Raw genomic sequence first — 21659 nt, 5'->3', positions numbered from 1 at the left:
GGGATTCTAAAATTAATTTTTATTTTTTCATCCTTTTTGTAAATCCTATAATGAAAAATTTTCTCTTGAATATTTAAATTAAATTGTGCAGATTTGAGTAATCATTTATTTTGAAAATTATAAAATTAAAAAAATAATTTTGATCCAACTTAATTGACAGAGATTTTTAATCATATAAAATTGATTAATTTGAAAATAAAATGATAGAGAAATTTCATGATAAATTAAGAACTGATTTTATTAAGAAACGTAATGAACTATATGTTTGTACTTGAGATTATGATACAGTATTGTATATAAATAAAGTGATATCTTACAAAGACCGCTTATTTATTTAATAATAATTTTTTTTTTTTTTCTTTTTTATCAAAGATTTATGAATTTGAAAAATAAAAAACATTTAATTAAATTTTAATTTCAAAACTCCAGCGCATGCAACTTTATGACAGATACTATAGTAAATTTGTAAATTTGTAAATTGTACTTATTTTACATAGAGATGTTGACGCATGGATTTATTTTAAAACTGAAATATTTTTTCACGGACTTGATTTCGAATAGATTTATTTGCACATAGACTTGTTTTTGCATATAATTATTGTCAAATAGACAAATTTTTTCCCATAAAAATTTTCCGCTAGAAAAGATATTCCATAGAAATATCTAACATAGAGTTCTTTACATAGAGATATTTTCGTGGACATTTGTTATCGTGTACGGGAGAAATACATGTCGCCGACTGTATTCAGCGCTGAGTAAACTCTGCATTGAATACTGTTGGCTTTGAATACAGTGCGAATTGAAAAAAAATATTTCATTTACAGCCACATACTGTTGAGTAAAGTTGGTACGGAGTTGAGTAATTTGGAGTACAGTTGTTTTCACAGTGATATTAAAAATTTCGAGTTACGGATGCTCCTTGAGTAAAGCTGGCATAGAGTTGAGTAATTTGGAGTACAGTTGTCAACCTGCCATGCTAATCTTATAATAGATGGGAAACTACAGTGAAAAAAAGATATTTGACAGCTTGCAATTACACACGCCAGGCGGCGCAAGAATTTTTACATGAACTATAGCTTAAAGGGGATTTAATACAGGGTTGCCACCGGAAATGTATTAAATTAAAATTGTCAATTTTTATTATAATTAAAAAAAATACTGAAATCCGAACAAAAACAGTTTCACTGTAAAAAATTGCGCCAAGTCCACGTTCATAAAACTCATCTCAATAACATTTGCACTTTACAAAAAAAATTAGGCTCGTTTTAATAATTTTCATTCTCTACAAAAAGATGTGAAATACAAAAAAATACCAAGAAACCGCCATAATGTTGAAAAAATTGAAAAAAAATTTGTTGAAAATTGAAAAATAAAAAAAAAAAATTTTTATCGTACTTGGCGCGCGTCATTGAGTACCCCAAATTTTTTCAGGATAAATAAACATCCTTTTAATGATGAGAAATTTATAAGTAAGTCAACCTATGTTATTTCATAATAAGTTTTACAAAAGTTAGGTAAAATTGACATGTCATACGCAGTTATGCAAACTACATATAAGTCGATACGCATGCATACGTTGGGTCGGTTGCATTGTGAGAATTGTGTTTACTAAAAAATAAAACATGGCCGACTAAATTGGGACAATGCGGTGTGAGTGCCAATCAAAATGTGTTAATTACAGTTAAACGAAGCAATATCAAACTTTAATATTGCATAAGGTTCTTCATTAAAGATTAATGACGAAGCTGAAAAAAAATGAATCCAAAAATTTTATATAATTTCAGATTTCTTGAACACACCACCATATTGACAGTCGTTCTCACTAAAGATCTAAAAAAAATTTTAAGAACGGGTTTTTTCACTAAAACTGATAATTAATACACTAAGCAATGTTTTCAATGAGTTCAGTATCCTTGACTAATGAAATCTATATAAATATATAATATGATTATACATATACAAGCGAAATCGATTTTTCTTGAGTTGAAATTCTTCCGAAAAAATTTGGGGTACTCAATGACGCGCGCCAAGTACGATAAAAATTTTTTTTTTTTATTTTTCAATTTTCAACAAATTTTTTTTCAATTTTTTCAACATTATGACGGTTTCTTGGTATTTTTTTGTATTTCACATCTTTTTGTAGAGAATGAAAATTATTAAAACGAGCCTAATTTTTTTTGTAAAGTGCAAATGTTATTGAGATGAGTTTTATGAACGTGGACTTGGCGCAATTTTTTTACAGTGAAACTGTTTTTGTTCGGATTAAGCCACACCGTCTATCTTACGGCAAGCATTTTTACAAATATAAATAATGCTGTGAAGCGAAAAAGAATAGGAGTTACGGTAATTATTACGTGACTAAGACCAAGACTCTTGGTTTAAGTCTGGAATGATAACGCTGGCTGGTTACCAGGATTGGCCGATGTCTGGCTGCCAGGACTGGCCCATGCCTGGTTAACAGGGTTGGGCCACAGTTAATTTTTAAGTCCGGTCTATGCCTGGTAACCAGGACTGGACCATAGTTCATTTTCAAGTCTGGCCCATGCCATTTGATAAAAAATGATAAAAAAAATTTTTGAAGTGTAAATTTTTAATTTTAATTTTGATGTAGAGCTAACGCAGGTTTAGATCGTTTGACTCTTTATTTAGATCTAACTTTATCAATTGTAACAGGGTAATTTACCCTGTATCGGTAAAACCGATCACGCATGATAATTATTCGACGCAGCACTGGCGCGTCTCGGTCTTCGGGACCCATTAGCGTTAAGTGGGGGTAAGTCTGAGGTTTCTTGGCTGATCGCGTAGCTGCGGTGAGTTAGAAGTAGTGCAGTGCTCAGTTCAACAACATCAGCAGCCAAAAAGTTCAAGAAGGAAGCCAGTTTTGAACAAAGAGTTTCCTCAGCACAAATTTAACCAGGTATTGAGACTTTCACATTTTTGATGAGCCAAGGGGGTCGTATACCCGGCTCATCAATTTTACTACTTCTCATTATTAAATCAAATTTTTGATAATTCAATTGTTTATAATATTTTGCCTAATAATAATTAAATAATTAATTGTAATTAAATCTTATTCGTTAGCATTGTGAGCATTCTTCTTGGGGATCTTATACCCGAAGAATGTTCTAGACCTCTTGGGTTTGGAAGTCGTGAGTAATTGATTTGTTAATTTGGCCAGTTCATAATTATTAACATCTTAAAATTGGTTTCAATAAATTTACTTCATTAATAAAACATTAATTTAATTTCTGAATATCGAGAATTATTCCAATCGGCGGCTCACGACCAGTCAAGCGTCGGTCGCATATCCGAGGTCATATTTGCTACGCAGTTACGAACAACGGCGTCCATTTTGAGCGCACAAATTCCTTGTGAATTTTATTGCGCAGAAAATATAAAAGTAACAATTGGACTATCATTACAATTTATAACAATTGAATTATCATTTATTAATATAATTTGTTATTGGAAATTATTTAATTATTTAAAAATATTTATTTATTGAGAATCGGTTACTGAGTTTCGACGCCATTGAGATCGAATTACCCGTGGATAATTTTTCGTGAATTTATTTTACATTGAGAAAAATTGTTTTATTAATTATTTATAAATCGAAAAATTCCACGTGGTCATTTATACATTGAACTATCGAAGACTAAAATTATTATTTTATTGGAATTGTTTATAAAAATATTTAACGGCATGGATTAAGTCCCAGAAAATTAGTTAGAATTTTATAAAGAGTATTCTCAAGAATTTATTAAAGATTTAAGAAATAAAATTTCGAGTTGAAATTGGAGTAAAATTTTACGTCGAATGTTCTTAAAAATTTATTTAATGTTGAGTATTAAACTCGTGTTAATTTTGGAAGAAGCTTAGGCGTCGTTTTAATCCGAAGTTATTGAAGGTTCTGTTTTATTAATAGTGGAAATTGTTTATGATTTCAATTGCGAGCTAATGACTGGAAAAATTGTAGTAAAGTTAACGTTGTAAGTTTTGGAGTTCAAATTTATAAGTTATGTGTGAAGAAGTGTGGGTTATGTGTGTGTGAGTGTTAACAGCGTTCCTTCGCATACGATTAGTCTCTTTGCGGAGTGCTTCGCTGTTATCTAAGAAGTTCTGGTCAGCCGTTAGTTAGGCTGTTGGTTTTAAGAGGTCCTGGTCAGCCGTTAGTTAGGCTGTTAATTTTAAGAGGTCCTGGTCAGCCGTTAGTTAGGCTGTTAGTTTTAAGAAGTTCTGGTCAGCCGTAAGTTAGGCTGTTAATTTTAAGAGGTCCTGGTCAGCCGTTAGTTAGGCTGTAGTCTTAAGTTGTTAATTGTAGTGTGAGTGCGTGAATGATCACCATTTGTTATTTTATATGGTTAATAAATATCGATATATTGTTAAATAAAAATTTATTTCCTTCAGATCACCTTCCTCCACTCTCTCTCCCTGTAGATTATAAGCTCAGCTCTGGTTTCCGGTTCCAGGAACCGAGATACAAAATCCTGGTGGCGCCCTTGTTAATTTAGAATCATTTTTGCTAGGTATTGTTTTATTTTATTAAATTAATTAAGGGGCCAATGAACAGGCATAAAACACCCGTTACACAATTATAGAAATAAAGTGAAAACAACATTTGCCCTAACCGAGATTCGAACCCGAGCCGCGCGCTTGCCAGACCGATAACTAACCCCTACGCCGTATGACCGATAAGTAAGGCTAGGTTACTCAATTCTGGCTCAAGTATGGGTTGCTATTCAACGGCCATGGCTAGGCTTCCCAGCCTTGGCCCAGGCTCGGATAATCATTGGGCCGGCCAAGGCTTGGTTGCCCAGTCTTGGGCCAAGACTGGGTTCTCTTGCCTCGACCATTCTATGGCAAACCAGTGTTGGCTCAACGCTGGGTTCCCTTGCCTCGGCCATTCTATAGCGAACAAGTGTTGGTCCAGGCTTGGATAATCATTGGGCTGGCTGAGGCTTGGTTGCCCAGTCTTGGCTCAGGCTCGGGTAATCATTGGGTTGGCCAAGGCTGATTACCTAGTCTTGGTCCAAGCATGGGCCAATATCGGTGCGCCGAGGTTGGTTACCCACTACTGGGCCAGGTATGGCCCCGTCATTCAACTCTTGCAGTTTCTACATGGGCTGGTATGCTTTTATATGAGTATATAACTAAGATATAACTAGATAAGACTACTTATGTACTGATAAAAGTATATCCGACTATAATTAGCCTTATTAAGTCATATCAACTCTGATGAGGGATTTTTTTTTCTAGTTTATCAAAGTATATATAACTTTATAAGGTTATATTAGACCATGTCAGGACCTGTTAAGAAATAATATAAAATTATATATGAAGCGGCAGGATGGCCGAGCGGGCTAAGTCATTATATCGTTAGTTCGTTCGTATATCATGTCGTAAGGTGAGGGTTCGTACCCCGACGGTTATTAGAATAGTTCCAAACCAACCGTCGGTGGTCGCTTCGGTAGCCGACGTACTGGCATGGGTTTTCTCTGTGGTTTCCCCATGTCACTATTCCCATAGCCATTCGAAAGAGGTGAGGAATAGGGTAAATGCGGTACAGGAAGCACAAGTCGGTCCACAGCCGCAAGAAATACGCAGTGATTATAAAAAGTTGAAAGAGCAGGTTGTGATATCTATGTGCGAAATTCGAAAGAAAAAAATTCGAAAGGAAGGAATTCGAAAGAGAAAAATTTGAAAAAAACTCAAAAAAGAAATTTGAACGCAGTAAATAGAGAGAGGCAGTACTATTGTGATGAAAAAATTGTAAAAGGCAGTTCTTACTGTTGTATAATGCAACAAATCTATCTATCTATAAAATTATATATGAGCTTATCAAGCTATATCAAGTCTGATATAGACATATTCCACAAAAAACAGTTTCACTGTAAACCGTCGCGCCAAGTACACGTCCAACTATTGTTACAAACCTTGGTAATTCAATTTTTACAAAAAATTATTAAATCGAAACAAAAAACCAAGTGCAAAAAATTTTGTTGATTAAAAAAACGCTAAAGACAGTAAATATTAAGGAAAAAAATTAAATGTACTTGGTGTGCATCATTTGAATACTTTCATTATCCGCAGTTTTGCAAATTGATACGAGTAGTATAATTATAATGCACATCAATTACATTTAATTTTCCTAAATATTTACTGTCTTTAGCGTTTTTTTAATTAACAAAAATTTTTGTACTTGGTTTTTTGTTTCGATTTAATAATTTTTTGTAAAAATTGAATTATCAAGGTTTGTAACAATAGTTGGATGTGTACTTGGCGTGACGGCTTACAGTGAAACTGTTATTTGTGGGATATCTCTTTTTTTTGTAAAGAATATATTAAGGGACATAATCAAACATTTTATCAACATTTTTAAGTTCCAAATATGTACTTCTTAGTTTATTTAGCTAATTCATTATTCATTAATTTTTGTAATAATTTAATTACAAACGAAATTATTACAATATTTTTACTTTAAATGACGCGTGTGACTGACCAATGTGACTTCTAAAATACAATGGTAATGGTTTTGTGGCTCCACCTACTGTCGTATATTGAAATTCTAAACTAAAGACCAATTACTTATGGGCGCTAAGTTCAGTATTTAGTATACTAGCTACTTAGATGGTAGAATAACAAGATTAAGTAGTGCCAACTTCGAAATAATAAAATTCGCCCTAAACTCGTAAAACCTCTCGTAAAATCGAAAACAGGCGCAAGCAAAAATTTTCAAACTCGCGATTAATCAAATAATTGTTAAGACCCAATAATTTTTTGTAATATATGTATAATTGGTAAAAAGAAACTTATTAACAATGGTGTAAAGTGTTAGTGTCTTAGCAATAATAAAAAAATATAGAGCTAAATATGTAAGGAGGTTATGTTGACATATGATTAGAGAATAAAGACACGTTATCTCACGCCATATATTGGACGTGTATTTGGCGCGAGACACTATCGTGTCTTCGGATCAAATTGATAAGGCTTGATCTGGCCTGATATGGCCAATTTTCATATTAGGCCATATCCGTACATATCAAAAATTAAATATGGACATATCAGGTCATATCAGGCCAGATATGAATACATCAAAAATTTTTGTAAGGCCTTATCAGCTTATATCAAGCCTGATCAGAATATGTTTTCACGGGGGTGGAGCATTAAGGTAGTACGGGCACCAAGGCAATTTATAAGAGGTAAATTCTCTCCAGATTAGTGACCTTCTGGAGACGACTACCCTTAACCTAACAAGCCAGCCCAGTGCCATCAAGGGACAAGAATACCAAAGCGAACTCAGACCCCTGGTCCTGAGTTCTTTTTACCACGACTAGCTCCTTCAGGGACGTGGGAGTTTTTACTTCTGGTCACTAGGATTAAGGTATACTGAGAGGGAGAGAGGTTGAGTTAATTTATTACTAAAAAAAAAAGAATTATTTACTTAATAGAGTTGGTGAGATTTATTCACTCCCACGAACAACAATACTCAAAATGACTCTATACAGTTCAACGCTCAGGAGAACGTAACAAAGCCAAAATGGCGTTATATATTTTATTACGGGACAAAAGTTATTTTAAGGGATTACCACGTACATCTCGTGACGACTTGATAAGATCCTCCTGCGTCGGGGTTTCCATTGGTCCTCCTTCGGTGATGTTGCGAAAACTCTCGGTCCGTTGCTCGTCCTGTTTTCCAGGTAATTATGATCCTGGAATCTTCTGATGTCCACAAGGAGATGACAGAAAACTTCCTCAAAGAATATGGCCCTTGGCAACCGTTGTAATTATTGGCTCAGGTGTTGGAGCATATTCACAAATTAAATTGAATTGCAAAAGTGCGACTATTCACCACAACGACTCGTTGCCAAAGAGACTGACGCCGGAGCCTCTGTCTCGTTCTTCCGTCCACCAGTACAATCTCGAACCCAAATATCTCCTCTGCGTGCAGGCGCGTTCTGTAAAATGAGTAACGAGCAAAAGTGACTTCTTTTACGACTTTCTTGCCGGGCGCCGAGCACACTAACTTATTGGCGTGCAGTTGTAAATTTAAACTTTTTGAAATGTTACAAAATTTTGATAAAAGGCTTGATTTTTTTTAATGTGAAGTTTAAATATGTCTAAATAAATTCCAAAAATTTGAAAGAGATTGCCCGATTATTTAAATAAATAATTAACTTTGAAGTTGAGCAATTTAATATGGGTCTTATGGGGTAACCTCCAACCATCGATACATTTCTGTATTTTTCTCGTAAAATTGTCGGTGAATATTTTCAAAAAACTTATGGATGAAAGTAAATATATTAGTGATAAATTTAATTCAAAAAAATTTACACTTGCCCGATTAATTAAAGTGTATTAATTAAAAGAAAAGTAAATGCTGCCATTAGCCAATGTTAAATCTATATCTATATATTGACAAAAATCATATGGTTACTGCTCTCCCCTTACCGCGTTAGAATTGATACCTATCCTCACCCCACCAAGCGCTCGTTCTACTTTTAGAGCTCAATTTTAACTGGTGTCTTTTTGCACCGAAATAAAACTTTTGAGCCTGTTAGGAAGAAAAAAAAATATTTTTGTTTTTTGAATCACCCTAGTTTTCATTTGTAATATAGTAAGTAACCATTAATTTTTTTTTTTTTAATCAACATGTGTAATACTGAAAAAATAGTTTTTTTTACATGATTACTTAAAATAATTGAAAATCTCTGTACTATTTTTGTGAATCATTTTTTTCCTGCTATCAATCTATTTCTAACATCCTTAATACCAATTCATACCTGCTATTTTCAGAACTATCTTATCCTCTATAACTTTGTTAGAATACAGCATCATTCCTTTTTAAACTTTACAATTGTTATGAATATCCAAATTAATAACGGCTTCATTAATTAATTCAATAGCCTCTCATATGAAATTCGGAAATTAAAATTTTGATCTTTATTTATTTTCTCAAGTCATAAATTTGATAAATAATAGGTAAAGAAAATTCATGATTGTAGGTCACTATACGAAAAATTATAAGCGACTGAATGGAACATCTAAAAATTTTCATTGTTCTTTTATTTTTATTTTATAATTTTGACGATAAAATTAAAGTTTTCTTGTATTGAAGATTTCATAGTTAGTTATTATTGATATATAATGATTTTAATTTAAATTCTGTTTTGAGAAAACCGTGCTAGCACTGCATGTTGACGAGCAACTGATTTGATACTCTGATAACGATAAATACTATTAAGGACATGTCTATTCATACGTAAAATAGTCCTGATGAAACCATGCTGCGTGAATATAATTATACTGTACATTATATAATTATAATGTACAGGCCCTTATATTCACGTTGCGTCGATTTATCAGGATTTTTTTGCGTGTGAATGGACACTTCTTACTATCAAATAGTTTTAATTGGAAATTCTTTACTTAGATCTTATTTATTGACGTAAAATTTTTATCTATCGAATTTTTTTACGGGTGCTGACAAACATCCTATTTTTACGAACAAGAATGATTTTTTTATTATTTCTATATCGTTTATATGGTCGTCGAATAACACAAAGAATTTCGTATTTATATAAATTCTTTTTATTTAAATGTCATCAAAGAATTTTTCATCTGAACTTTTTAGAAATTTGAATCGTTGACGTCTTCAAAACATAGTGGTGTCAACCTTAAAAGTATAAATTAAAATCTGTAATTTTTATAGAATAGTAACAAATCGTAGAAATTTGTTAGAAACTTAAATTTAAATTTATATGTCACTTAATAAATAGTAAGGCATTCATCGCTAAAAAGCAGTTCTTAATATTCTTTTTAAACTTCCAGTGATTTTTTTTAAAAGCATCAGGGAAATCCAGTCATCCCAAGCTAAAATTCTCAAATTAAACCATAATGGAAAGTTATAGTCAAAGTGAATATTAAAAAAACAAAATTGAAAAAACGATGAAAAGTAGATAAATTGCAATTTCAGAATTTTTTAACATGAGATCACACCCTTAAATTTATTTATACTCCAGTAAACCAATTTCTTTTTGTTGCTTTGGTGTGCCATATAATATTTTATTGGTTTTTACAACCATCTTTCACTTTACGCTTATTTTTTTCTTCATGAGATATAGGTGGAGATGGTATTTGAGAACGTCGTTGACCTTGTATTGGCATATAACATGGTGCACTGTCGCATTCCAGCTCCTGAGTAGAATGTGAAAAAACGCGGGAAGAACTCAAATCATTACCGGGATTAGTTAAACATTTTTTATCATTATCATTACAATACGTAGGGTCAATTTTTATTGCGACGTTTAAAAGCTTTTGAAAATCTTCGTTAGAGTCAGTAGAAACTCGCACTTCGGAACTATTTGAACGTGGAGAAAGTTCGTCAGTGAAGTCATGAGTAAGTTGAACCAATTCCTTATCATTGCTGATGGCTGAATCTGATCTATTTAGAATTTGGGGTTCGATCACATCAGTGGAAAATTTCTGTTCTCGACCATATTGACGGTTTAATTTTTTCTGCTTAGCACGTTCACGTGCACGGCGAGCTTTAATTCTTTCTTTTTCCTGTAACATTTGTGCAAACTCCGCGTCCTGTGCTTCCATTGCAATTTTTTGATCTTTTAAAAATTGATCACTGATTGAACGATCGTTTAAATTTATAGACATCTCCTCTAGTTGAATCATTTTGGCTATTTCCTGTGAAAACAATAAAATTCAATTAAAATATAAAATTTTGGAATTCACTTATTACTATCCGCAATGACGTATTAGTCTACTGACTTTACTCTTACCCGTTGTGGCAACTAACTTGCTTATGGAATTTTATTGTTCTATTTTATGTAAAAAAAAATCCGTAGATTACGAAAATAATCATAAAAAAGCTCAACTTCCCCGCGTTTTTTAAATAAATAATAAAATTACACTCGGGTCGCGGAGACACCGTGTATTTTTATCAAATAACTTATATATATTACTGTAAAGCCCTCCCGGGAAAAAATGATCAGATCTAATCAGATATGAACAGGCATGAGTCTTCAGGTCTGATCAGATATGAAAAATGACCGGGTCTGATCAGACCTGGCCAGGCATGTTCATGTCTGACTCGATCAGGTCCATAAAAAAAAAAAAAAAAAGATTGGTGCCGACGGGGATTCAAACCATGTACGTTGCGCTCTTTAGACTGATACTTTACCTGTTGACCCAATGACTTATCTTAACTCTAGCGTACCTTTCAAACTACTTTAAGTAATTTAAATTTTATACATGACTTATCCTCATAGTTAACGGAGTTCTATACTTAATTTATTAATTATTAATAATTAATTATACACAGTAAAAAATTTCGCGTCATTGCGTCAAAAAAATTTGTGTTAAAAATTTTTATGTTAAATATTTAACACTAAGATTTTTGACGCAATGACGCAAAATTTTTTACTGTGTATATTAGAGTTATTTATTTGGGACGGCTATGTATTTTTTTCGCTCCATTAACATATGGTTTTATGTAAAGTACAAAAAAATTTCTTCAAGGTTTATTCCATAATTATAATTTTATTGTTTTCTTTTAAAATTGTAGTTTTTTTTTTAATTAAAACGTATAGGAAATGAAGAATTACTTATGTGTTCTACAATTTAGCAGCCTTTGACACTACTGCAATGGATCAAGGCGTAGCTTAAGATAATAACAGACACCTTGAAAGGACTTATCGCCTATCGATATCAACTGATATATTTTGGTATTTTCACGCTATCAAACTCAAACTTTTACTAAATAATCTTATTTTTCGCGTATTCAATGAAACACAGTAAAAAATTTTATGTCATTGCGTCAAAATTCATCGTTAAAAATCATCATTTTGGCATGGAAAATTAAAAAGTTCATGCTTATATAAATCGAAATTTTTGATGAAAGTTGTACATTTAAAATTTATAAGGGGATAGAAACTGATATGTCATACAGAACAAATTAATTTTAAAAATAGAACTGCAGTCTATAGTTCGATAAAATTTTTCTTCCAGACTTAAAATATCATTTAAGAGGGCAAATCATGCATGAACAGTTCTTGTCAGCTGATATATGGAGTTTTAATCTTTATCTATTTTAGGCTAGATCAGACATGATCAGACATGGACAGGTCTGATCAGGTCTGAGCGTATTTAACGCTTCAGACATGAACAGGCATGGACAGGTCTGATCAGGTCTGAGCATATTTAATGCTTCAGACATGAACAGTTATGGACAGGCTTGATCAGATCTGATCAGGTCTGAGCGTATTTAATGCTTCAGACATGAACAGGCATGAACAGACATGAGCAGGCATGAACAGGTTTGATCAGGTCTGAGCGTATTTAACACTTCAGACATGAACAGGCATGGACAGGTCTGGTCAGGTCTGAGCGTATTTAACGGTTCAGACATGAACAGGCATGGACAGGTCTAATCAGGCCTCATTTCAGGCCTGATCATACATGAATAGGTCGGATTTCAGGCCTGATCAGATATGAACAGGTCTGATAAGTCCTGATCATTTTTTCCTGGGCTATTAATATTGGTATTGTATTAAAGGGCAAAAAATTCTGAATTAGAAACCACAAAAATAAACCCTTTGCAGTTTATTATATTCGCGAAAAAGATTAATGAAAAAAAAAAAATTATTTGTTTACATTTAATCACGCGGTCGATAACAAAGCAACAATAACTGAGGTTGGTGGCGCGCGCGAGCCCGAGCACAGTGGTTTTCATCCACTGCAATTTGAAATGTTGTCAATATTTTTTGACATAGAAATTTAATGAATTAATAGTAAGAAAAGATTACATACAATCATTATAATATTTTTGAAATACCAATATTAAAATATATTGGTAATATTAAAATATTAAAATATATTTTTGAAATACCAATATTAATATCAATATTAATAGGGCTTTACAGTAATATATATCTGAACAAAAACAGTTTCACTGTAAAAAAAATCGCGCCAAGTCCACGTTCATAAGACTATTTAGAAAAAAAAATTTGTTTTTTTCTTTACAAAAAGATATAAAATAAAAAAATTAAAAAATCCAAGTAACCGATATAATTGTTTATGATTTTCGGAAATTAAAAAAAATTTTGTTGTAAATTTAAAAATTAAAAAAACATTTTGTAACGTATTTAGTGTGCGCGGTTGCAAAATATTTTACTTTTAATGAAATTCGTAAAATTTATTTACTAGACTTTAAAAAAATTGAAATACACAATGACGCACACCAAGTACGTTCCAAAAATTTTTTTTTAATTTTTAAATTTACAACAAAATTTTTTTTAATTTCCGGTGTAGATGCAAGCTGTGAAATATGTTTTTTTAACTGTAGTTTCCCATCTAATGAAGGATTACTATGCATTCTCGAATTATTTAGTCTGTGGCAGATCACTTTGCCCATCGAAAAAAAGTCAGGATCGAAATTTTTGCGTTGCTATAGTTTGTGCTGATTAAATTTAGTAATTTCAAGTAGATTAATTGTTATAAGTGAATATAATTAATTAATATCAGTAAAATAAAATATGAATTACTGTTATAATATACAATTTAGGAAAAAAATGTACCGTAGAATTAAATAAAATTTTGCTACCTCAAAATACCGTTTTGCTTACAGTAAACACAGTCAGTAGTCTGGCGCTCCGTTGACAACGGATTTGAATGGAACTTGGCGCCAGATTCTACCGAATCTGTGGATAAGTTATTTGATAAAAATACACGTTGTCTCAGCGACCCTAGTGTAATTTTATTATTTATTTAAAAAACGCGGGGGAGTTGAGCTTTTTTATGATTATTTTCGTAATCTACGGATTTTTTTACATAAAATAGAATAAAATTCCATAAGCAAGTTAGTTGCCACAACGGGTAAGAGTAAAGTCAGTAGACTATATTAGGGTGTCCGTTAATTCCCAAGTTGACTTTTTTTTTGCAATCGCTTCCTGGATTTTTAGTTCTTGAACTAAAAAAAATATATCTTAGATAAATAAACTCTTAATTACCAAATTGAACCGTGCCGAAATCCAGTTACATTTCCCATTTAAATAACATGGGAATTTGGAACTTTTTGCAATAATTTTTTTTTTTTTTAAATGTCACCACGATTATAATCGGTGCATATTATAATGGGAACTTGAATGCTCTACAAAAAAGTTCTCTTATAATTTTTCGATAAAATCATTCCTTTGGAAGTTATTTATGGTTAAAGTTGTGTTTATAGTTATTATCATAGTTTTGCAGTCTTGCTATAAAAATTTTTGTGTTGTAATCATTTATTTCATCCATAAATGTTCCAAAAATTTTATCAAAATGATTAATAGTTACAGTAACGTTAACAATACGATGTATTGAATACATTTTTAATAATATTGCCGCTTATTTGTATTTTTTCTGTCTTTATTCACATTTATTTGTTAAGCAATTTTTAGTTGCATTATTAGAGTGCCAATGAAATCAAATTTTATAAACCAGTTGTAATTCACCATGCACGCTAGATGTCAAAAGCGATTTATTCGCTGAAAATATATATTTTTCGGGACATTTTCGAGTTAGATCTTGAAACGCAACAAAATCTTTTGGAAATTTGTTCATTCATAGTATTTATTTATGTATCATTTTGGTTTGTGGCACCTCTTGCAGCATATTAGCTCTATACCAAGATTTAAATTATAAAAAGACTGTATCAATACAGGACGATCGATAAGAAAATTTCTGAGGCAGTATTGCACAAATTCAAAAACCATCTGTAGTATTTAACTGGTGAAAAAACTGATTTGACTTTTTTCGATACATATATATTACTTCACGTAAAACGAAAAATGATTAAGCCAGTTGGGTCCTGCAGGACATATTCCAAGAAAATTATGAAATTTTTTTTATCGAAAGATAAATATATTAACAGTTCACTACCAAAATTTCAGATCGATTTTCGACTACACCGTTTTTGAGTAATTAATTTTCGAAATTGCATCATTTATACGCAGAGGTATAGAGAGATGGTAAAGTTAGTATGAAATCTTCCATACTACTCGAGTGATGCAAATAGTTTCATACTAACTTCATCATCTTTCTATACCTCTGCGTGTAAATGTTGCAATTTCGAAAATTCATTGCTCGAAAACGATGTGGTGGATTAATCTAAAATTATGGTGGTGAATTATTAATATAATTATTAAAGCGTTAAAATGTGATGAAAATTTCGATTTTGATTCCCCCTGAACGCTATATAGTTAATTCAGATAATGAAATTATCAATTCACAAAGAAAGATATTGATTTTTTTATGAAATAAATTAATTTTTATTAATTGAAATTCGATGAAATTTTTTTTTTGATTCAACATAAATAAAAAATTGCTAGAGATTAACTTTGAGACATGGGCCACGAATAATGATTGTTTGGAAGGATTAGACATTGTTAATAATCTACAATTGTCAATCCCTCGCGGTCTTGAAATCACTAAGGATTTATGGTCGGTACATGAAGGGTCCACTGAGAAGCTACACGGGATGTACTGTGGAACGACAGTGGATCCACTGTGGATTTTGTGAAGTTTTGCCATCGTGGTTTCACCGTGGTTAAGCAAAGGCTTTCTTGTGAATTTATTGTGGTTTGACTGTGGTTCGATGGTGGTTTAGCGGTGTTCCTACTGTGGCTCCACAATGGTTCCATTGTGAATTTGCAATGGTTTCATTGTGGATCCCGAGTTGAAATTCGAGTTCTGTTTTAACCGTAATTTTTTTATAATGAATAATATTTATTATTGTGGTAAAAAATAAGTAGTAGTAATTAATAATAATTGTTATTAACATAAAAATTTGTAACTAACAATTATTACAATTACTACTATAAAAATCGTTTATGAACACAAAAAAGTATATAAATTAATTTTTTAACAAAAAAACAAAAATTAATGATTTCCCCAATTTGGGAGAGTATTTTTATACAAACAGGGATTATTTACTTTCCAGTTTGTAGAGCTATGGAGTAAGGAGGTAGGAGGAGAGGATTACTTATGCTAAATTAACCTAATACACTCCGTAAATAAAGAAATAAATAAAAATCGCCTTGCCCTAACCGAGAACCGAACTCGGAAACTATCGCTCGCCAGACTTACGCGCTACCCGCATCGCTACACGGCCGACTGAGAAAAGTTAAATCTCAGTAGTCACATAAACTTTTTAAATGACGCGTCTTCAAATGACTAAGTTCTAAGTGGAATCTGAAAAGGAACGTTACGAAGAAATTAAATGAATAATAATAATTATATCTGCTGACATTCAAAATTGAAATTTAGTTTCCCATTTTCAATTATTTATCTTATACTTCTATTTTCAATTGTAGGATTCGGTAATTGTTTATTTTCACGGAGTGTGAAATCAACATGTTTAGATTATTTTCTACTTAATAGATATTTTTTTTTCTTTTAGAATAAATCTAAAAAAGAAAAATTTTTCAAAATTTGTTTTTCTAAAATGTTAATTTTTGTGATAAGAAAAATTATGAAACGTAAATTTTTTAACTAAAAACAAATTATAAAAAATGTCAAATTTTGGGTTAAAAAAAAGTTTTAGCAAAATATCTAAAAATTAATATTTTTGAAGAATTTTTTTTCTACTTGTAAAATATTTTTTTTTAATAGAGTAAATCTAAAATAGAAAAATTTTTTTAATTTTTTTGAAAAATTTTCATTTTTGGATTAAAAACAATTGTGTTAAATTTCAATTGTAGAATAAAAAAAATATGAAAAACATCAATTGTTGGATTAAAAAAAAAAAACTGAAAAAATATCAAAAAATTAATATTTTCGAAAAATGTTTTTTTTTATTTTTTTATTTTTATCCATAGAATACGGAACAAATCACCAAAAATTGATAGACCAAGTGGATGAATGTTATTGGCGATTTTCTATCAGAGCAAAATTTAAGTTAACGTTTCAATTGTGACAACTATAGTTTACTTTTAAAAACGTGAAACTAAACAATTACCTGCGATTCTTATATATTTTAAAGGTTTTTACAGTGAAAATGTGTAAACTAAGTTGAATTTAGAAAAGAATAATTTTTAACTTCCCGCTAAGAAAATCGAAGATTTTCAAAAATCGGGAAGGTATTGTTTTCACCCCGTTTTACGAAAATCGGGTTTTCATCGAATCTCGACGTTTCGAGGTCCTAGGAAGCTTCCCTGACTGTTCCCGCGATGGTGTGTGTGTGTGTGCGTGTGTGTTTGTGTGTGGATGTATGTAAACCTCTCATAACTTTTGAATGGCTTAACCGATTTCATCGCGGTTGGTACCATTCGAAAGGGCTTAACTAAACTTAGATTTTGACTATAATTTAGACCGATTCAAACCAGTAGATTTTGAGAAATCTCAAAAAAACTGCAAAAAAAAATTTTTCGAAATGTGGTTTTTTTGGAATAACTTTCAAATGGCTTTACCGATCGATTCCAAAAACTAATCAGCTCTTAACATAAGAAAACACGTCGATTGCCGCCAGCCTGGTCGAAATCGGTTCATTCGTTCGTGAGTTATCGTTAACGAAAAAAATTCGTTTTTTGGGAATTACTTTGAAATTCCTTGTTCGATCAATTTAAACTTAAAAGTTCTTTATAAGGCTTTAAAAATTGCGTTGAATGCCACCAATCACGTAAAAATCGGTTCATTCATTCAAAAGTTATTGCGGTTTAAAAATGAGAAAAATAGTGTTTTATTCAGCTTCTAGCAGATTTTTGAGCTCAAAGAGCTCAAAAGCATAAAAAAGCTATTTTTTGAGCTCACAAATTGTATTTATGAGCTCGAAGAGCTCAAAAACGTCATAAGTGCAATTTCAAGCGTTTAGGTATAGAATTGGCGGGAAGTTGCAGGGATGGCCTTCAGGGTCAACCGTTTTCCTAATTTTTTTTTTCAAAATTCAAATTTTTGAAAAAAAAAATCCCCTTTTCTAAGGTCGTTATTATTATTATTATTTATTTATTTACTTATTTATTTTTAATTTTTAAATGTCAACTTTTCATGAAAATTTGTTTGAAGTGATTGTCCCGAGCGATTCCGAAATCTTATCAGCTAGAAATCTTAAAGAATTCGGCAAAAAATAAAATACCTTTGATCAAGAGTATTAATCGATTCCAAAAACTAATTATCTTTTTACCTTAAAAAACAACGCCATTTTTGCAATTGCTGAATACAGATATTTTCTAATTTCACTACTCTTGTTTTAGGCACACTCACCTACTCGAGTTCATGGTATTATTTATTTAATAAGAAAAGTTGAAAATTTGTTATCTGACAGTATATGTAGAATTCATCTGTCAACTCTACAAATTCAAGGGGGTCTTCTGGTTTGACGCCCTGATTTTTGAGCATTTTTTTAGGATTTTTTTATAAAGACCAGTGAGGAGATAGAACTTTAAACTTTTTACTATTTATTTATACATATTTCAAGAGTGTATAGTTAAATTTTTAGCCATGAGTGGAACCACAGTAGAATCACCACCAAATCACGATAGATCCACGATGAATCTACAACAGAACCACAAATTAACTTACGGTTGAATCACAGTAAATCCACTGTGGAACCACGGCAGAGTCACGATAATTCCACTATAAAACTGTAGGTGGAACCATGATGGAACCACGATCGAACCACAATAGATTCACAGTTAATCCACTGTAAGACCGCTGTTGAACCACGGTGGAATCGCAATGGCAAAATGGCACAAAATCGACAATGGCACAAGATCCCCCGTGGTTCCATCGTGGCTCCACAGTAAGTTCACTACTACCGTGGTTCCAGCGTGGATCCACCGTGGTTGCTAAACTGCGAGGGAACGATGTAGCCGGAAGAGCGCTTCGATTAACTCAAGAATATATCAACAATTTAACTCATAAAAAAAAACAAAAATAATATTTAGTGCAAATTATTCATGAAAACAAAAATACTTATCATAATGCGACTAAAAATTGCTTAACAAATGAATGTGAATAGAAATAGAAAAAATACAAGTAAGCGGCAATATTATTAAAAATGTATTCAATACATCGTATTATTAACGTTACTGTAACTATTAATCATTTTGATTAAATTTTTGGAACATTTATAGATGAAATAAATAATTATAACACAAAAAAGACCATTTGACAGCCGAAATGGAAGTAGATTTCATCATGAATAGAAAAAAAATATAACGAGGATTGTATAGAAAACTAGGGCTTTTAACTTCTATGCAATCGATAAAAATATATATCGACGGAAAAATTTTAAAACCAGTGCAATAGCAAATTTCATAATTGGCATAGCGGAATAGGACATAATTTTGAGACTATACATATGATATGGTACTAAAATTTAAAGCTTATTTAAAGAGCTTTCGGATGCAATTTACAGAGTTTCAATAAGTCATCCTATTCAAAAGTTATCCAAGTAAGAAAGTGAAGAAATATGAATTTTTATGATTTTCAAAATTTTAAAATGGTGGCATTTCTAAATTACTTGACCGATTAAGCTCATCTTCGAACTTGTCTTCGGTATCTATCTGTAGAATAAGTTGTAAGATCCGTTGTAAATTTGCGATGTTATCGTCGAGACAAACCGCGTTCCATCGTATATATATATTAGGGTGGTTCATTTCCGCAAAAAATTTTTTTTTTTCGCTGCTCGTGCAAAATATTAATCTACATATAGAAAAAAAAATTCTCACTAAGTTTGAGCTCTTAATATTAATTTAAAGTACTTACAATTTAAATTTAAAGTTTTACCATTCAAAATGCATGCACAGAATAAAAAATTAACTTGATTCAAGAGAAAAATTCTTGAACCAAGAATATAATTTTGAAGAAGGTAATTGTCTTGAATCAAGATGAAAAATTCTTGAATTAAGTAAAATTTCCTTAAATCAAGAAAAATTTTCTTAAATCAAGAATTTTTCTACTCAAACCAAGAATATTGAGCTCTTCAAAAATATATACTTGATTTAAGAACATTTTTTTTTCTGTGTGTAAAAAAAATTTTTTTTTTTCAAATTTCTAATGCTTGCCCGGCTTTTACAATATTGCAAATCGGTTTGATGGACCTTGGCAAACTGCCAAAGTAGGAAGAAAAAAAGGACTGGATCATAAAAAAAAGTTATCCGACCAATATTTAATGAATTTACAGCAATTTTTATACCGGAAAATGTAAGAAATTGATAAATACTAACTCATAATGTTATTTAGATTCATTTTTTCTATTTATTACAATTATATCTCCCTACACTAAGAACTTTTTGGAAATTATTATGATTTCTCACTCATAATAAATATAAAAAAAAAAACACATAAATTCATAAATAAACTACAAGAATAAAATTGTAACATAGATTTTGCAATTTTTCAACATTTCTTTCTTTTAGCAAAAAAATAAAAATGAAGACTATTTAATTTTTTGCAGCAAAATTCCAAAATTAGTGAAAAATTAAATTTTTTTCATTGTCAACTTTATTCACGCCAACTTTGTAAAAGTAGAAATCATTCTTTGAAATGGCACCGAGCAGTCCTGAGATAGCATATTTTAACATTGCTCTACCTGAGAAAAAATTTTTCTATATAATCATATTTAATTGTCTATAATCATATATGATTATGGATGGAATCATATATATAATTATTAGGGTGTGCTAAAATGTAACTTCCGGGGAGAACCTTTTAAAATTGGAATTTTGAGTTCCGCTTTTAACAGGGGCTGCGTTTGGACATTTCCTGAGATATTTTGGAGTGAGTCGATGTATTTGATTTTCATAGAATTTTTTAACAGAAGCTTAGTTTGGGCATTTCCGGTGAAAAATCAAAATTTGGCCGGAAGCGCCCAAACTAAGCTTCTGTTAAAAAATTCTATGAAAATCAAATACATCGCCTCACACCATAATATCTCAGGAAATGCCCAAACGCTGCCCCTGTTAAAAGCGGAACTCAAAATTCCAATTTTAAAAGGTTCTCCACGGAAGTTACATTTTGGCACACCCTAATAATTATATATAATCATACACGATTATATATGGAATTGTATATGAGGTTATATATAATCATATATAATTATATATAATCATACATGATTATATATGGAATTGTATATGAGGTTATATATAATTATATATGACTATATATGAAACAATATACAGCCAAGCAAGATTATATATAGTTCCATATATAAGTATATATAGTTATATATAATTATACATGATTATATGTGGAATTATATATGAGGTCATATATAATCGTATATAATTATATATGACTATATATGGAGCAATATACGGCCATGCAAGATTATATAGTCCCATATACAGGGTGTCCCAGAAGTAACGGACGCCATTGTAGCATCTGATGAAAAAAATAATTCTGAGACGAAAAGTGCTTGGCCATTTTTTAATTAGACGCATAATAAAAAAAAAACATTTTCTGAAAATTTTATTTTCGAAATTACTCAAAATCTATTGGTCCGAATTACCTTAAATATTCTAAAATATCTAGGGGCAAAGAAACTCTTTCGATTGCTGTCAATCCCGTTTGAATCGGTCGAGCCGTTTAAAAGTTATGAGAGGTTTACGTTCATACACACACACACACACACACACACACACACACACACACACACACTCACACACACACAG

The 21659-nt window shown here is 31.3% G+C and overlaps 1 protein-coding gene across 1 annotated transcript; it reads right to left on the bottom strand.

Moving 5' to 3' along the window:
* Positions 1-9565: 9565 nt before the first annotated feature.
* LOC123259039 lies at positions 9566-15686 on the bottom strand. Its single transcript, XM_044719301.1, has 2 exons — positions 15495-15686; positions 9566-10695 (listed from the first exon to the last, which is right to left on the bottom strand). Exons 1-2 carry the CDS (start codon positions 15684-15686, stop codon positions 10063-10065), a joined length of 825 nt encoding a protein of 274 aa, XP_044575236.1. The 3' UTR covers positions 9566-10062.
* Between the last annotated feature and the right edge of the window lie 5973 nt (positions 15687-21659).

This window comes from Cotesia glomerata, linkage group LG2 (assembly GCF_020080835.1).
Source record: "Cotesia glomerata isolate CgM1 linkage group LG2, MPM_Cglom_v2.3, whole genome shotgun sequence".
In the NCBI taxonomy this organism is placed as follows: Eukaryota; Metazoa; Arthropoda; class Insecta; order Hymenoptera; family Braconidae; genus Cotesia; species Cotesia glomerata.
Note: the sequence above shows the minus strand (reverse complement) of the source record. Positions and strands in the feature narration are given on the sequence as shown.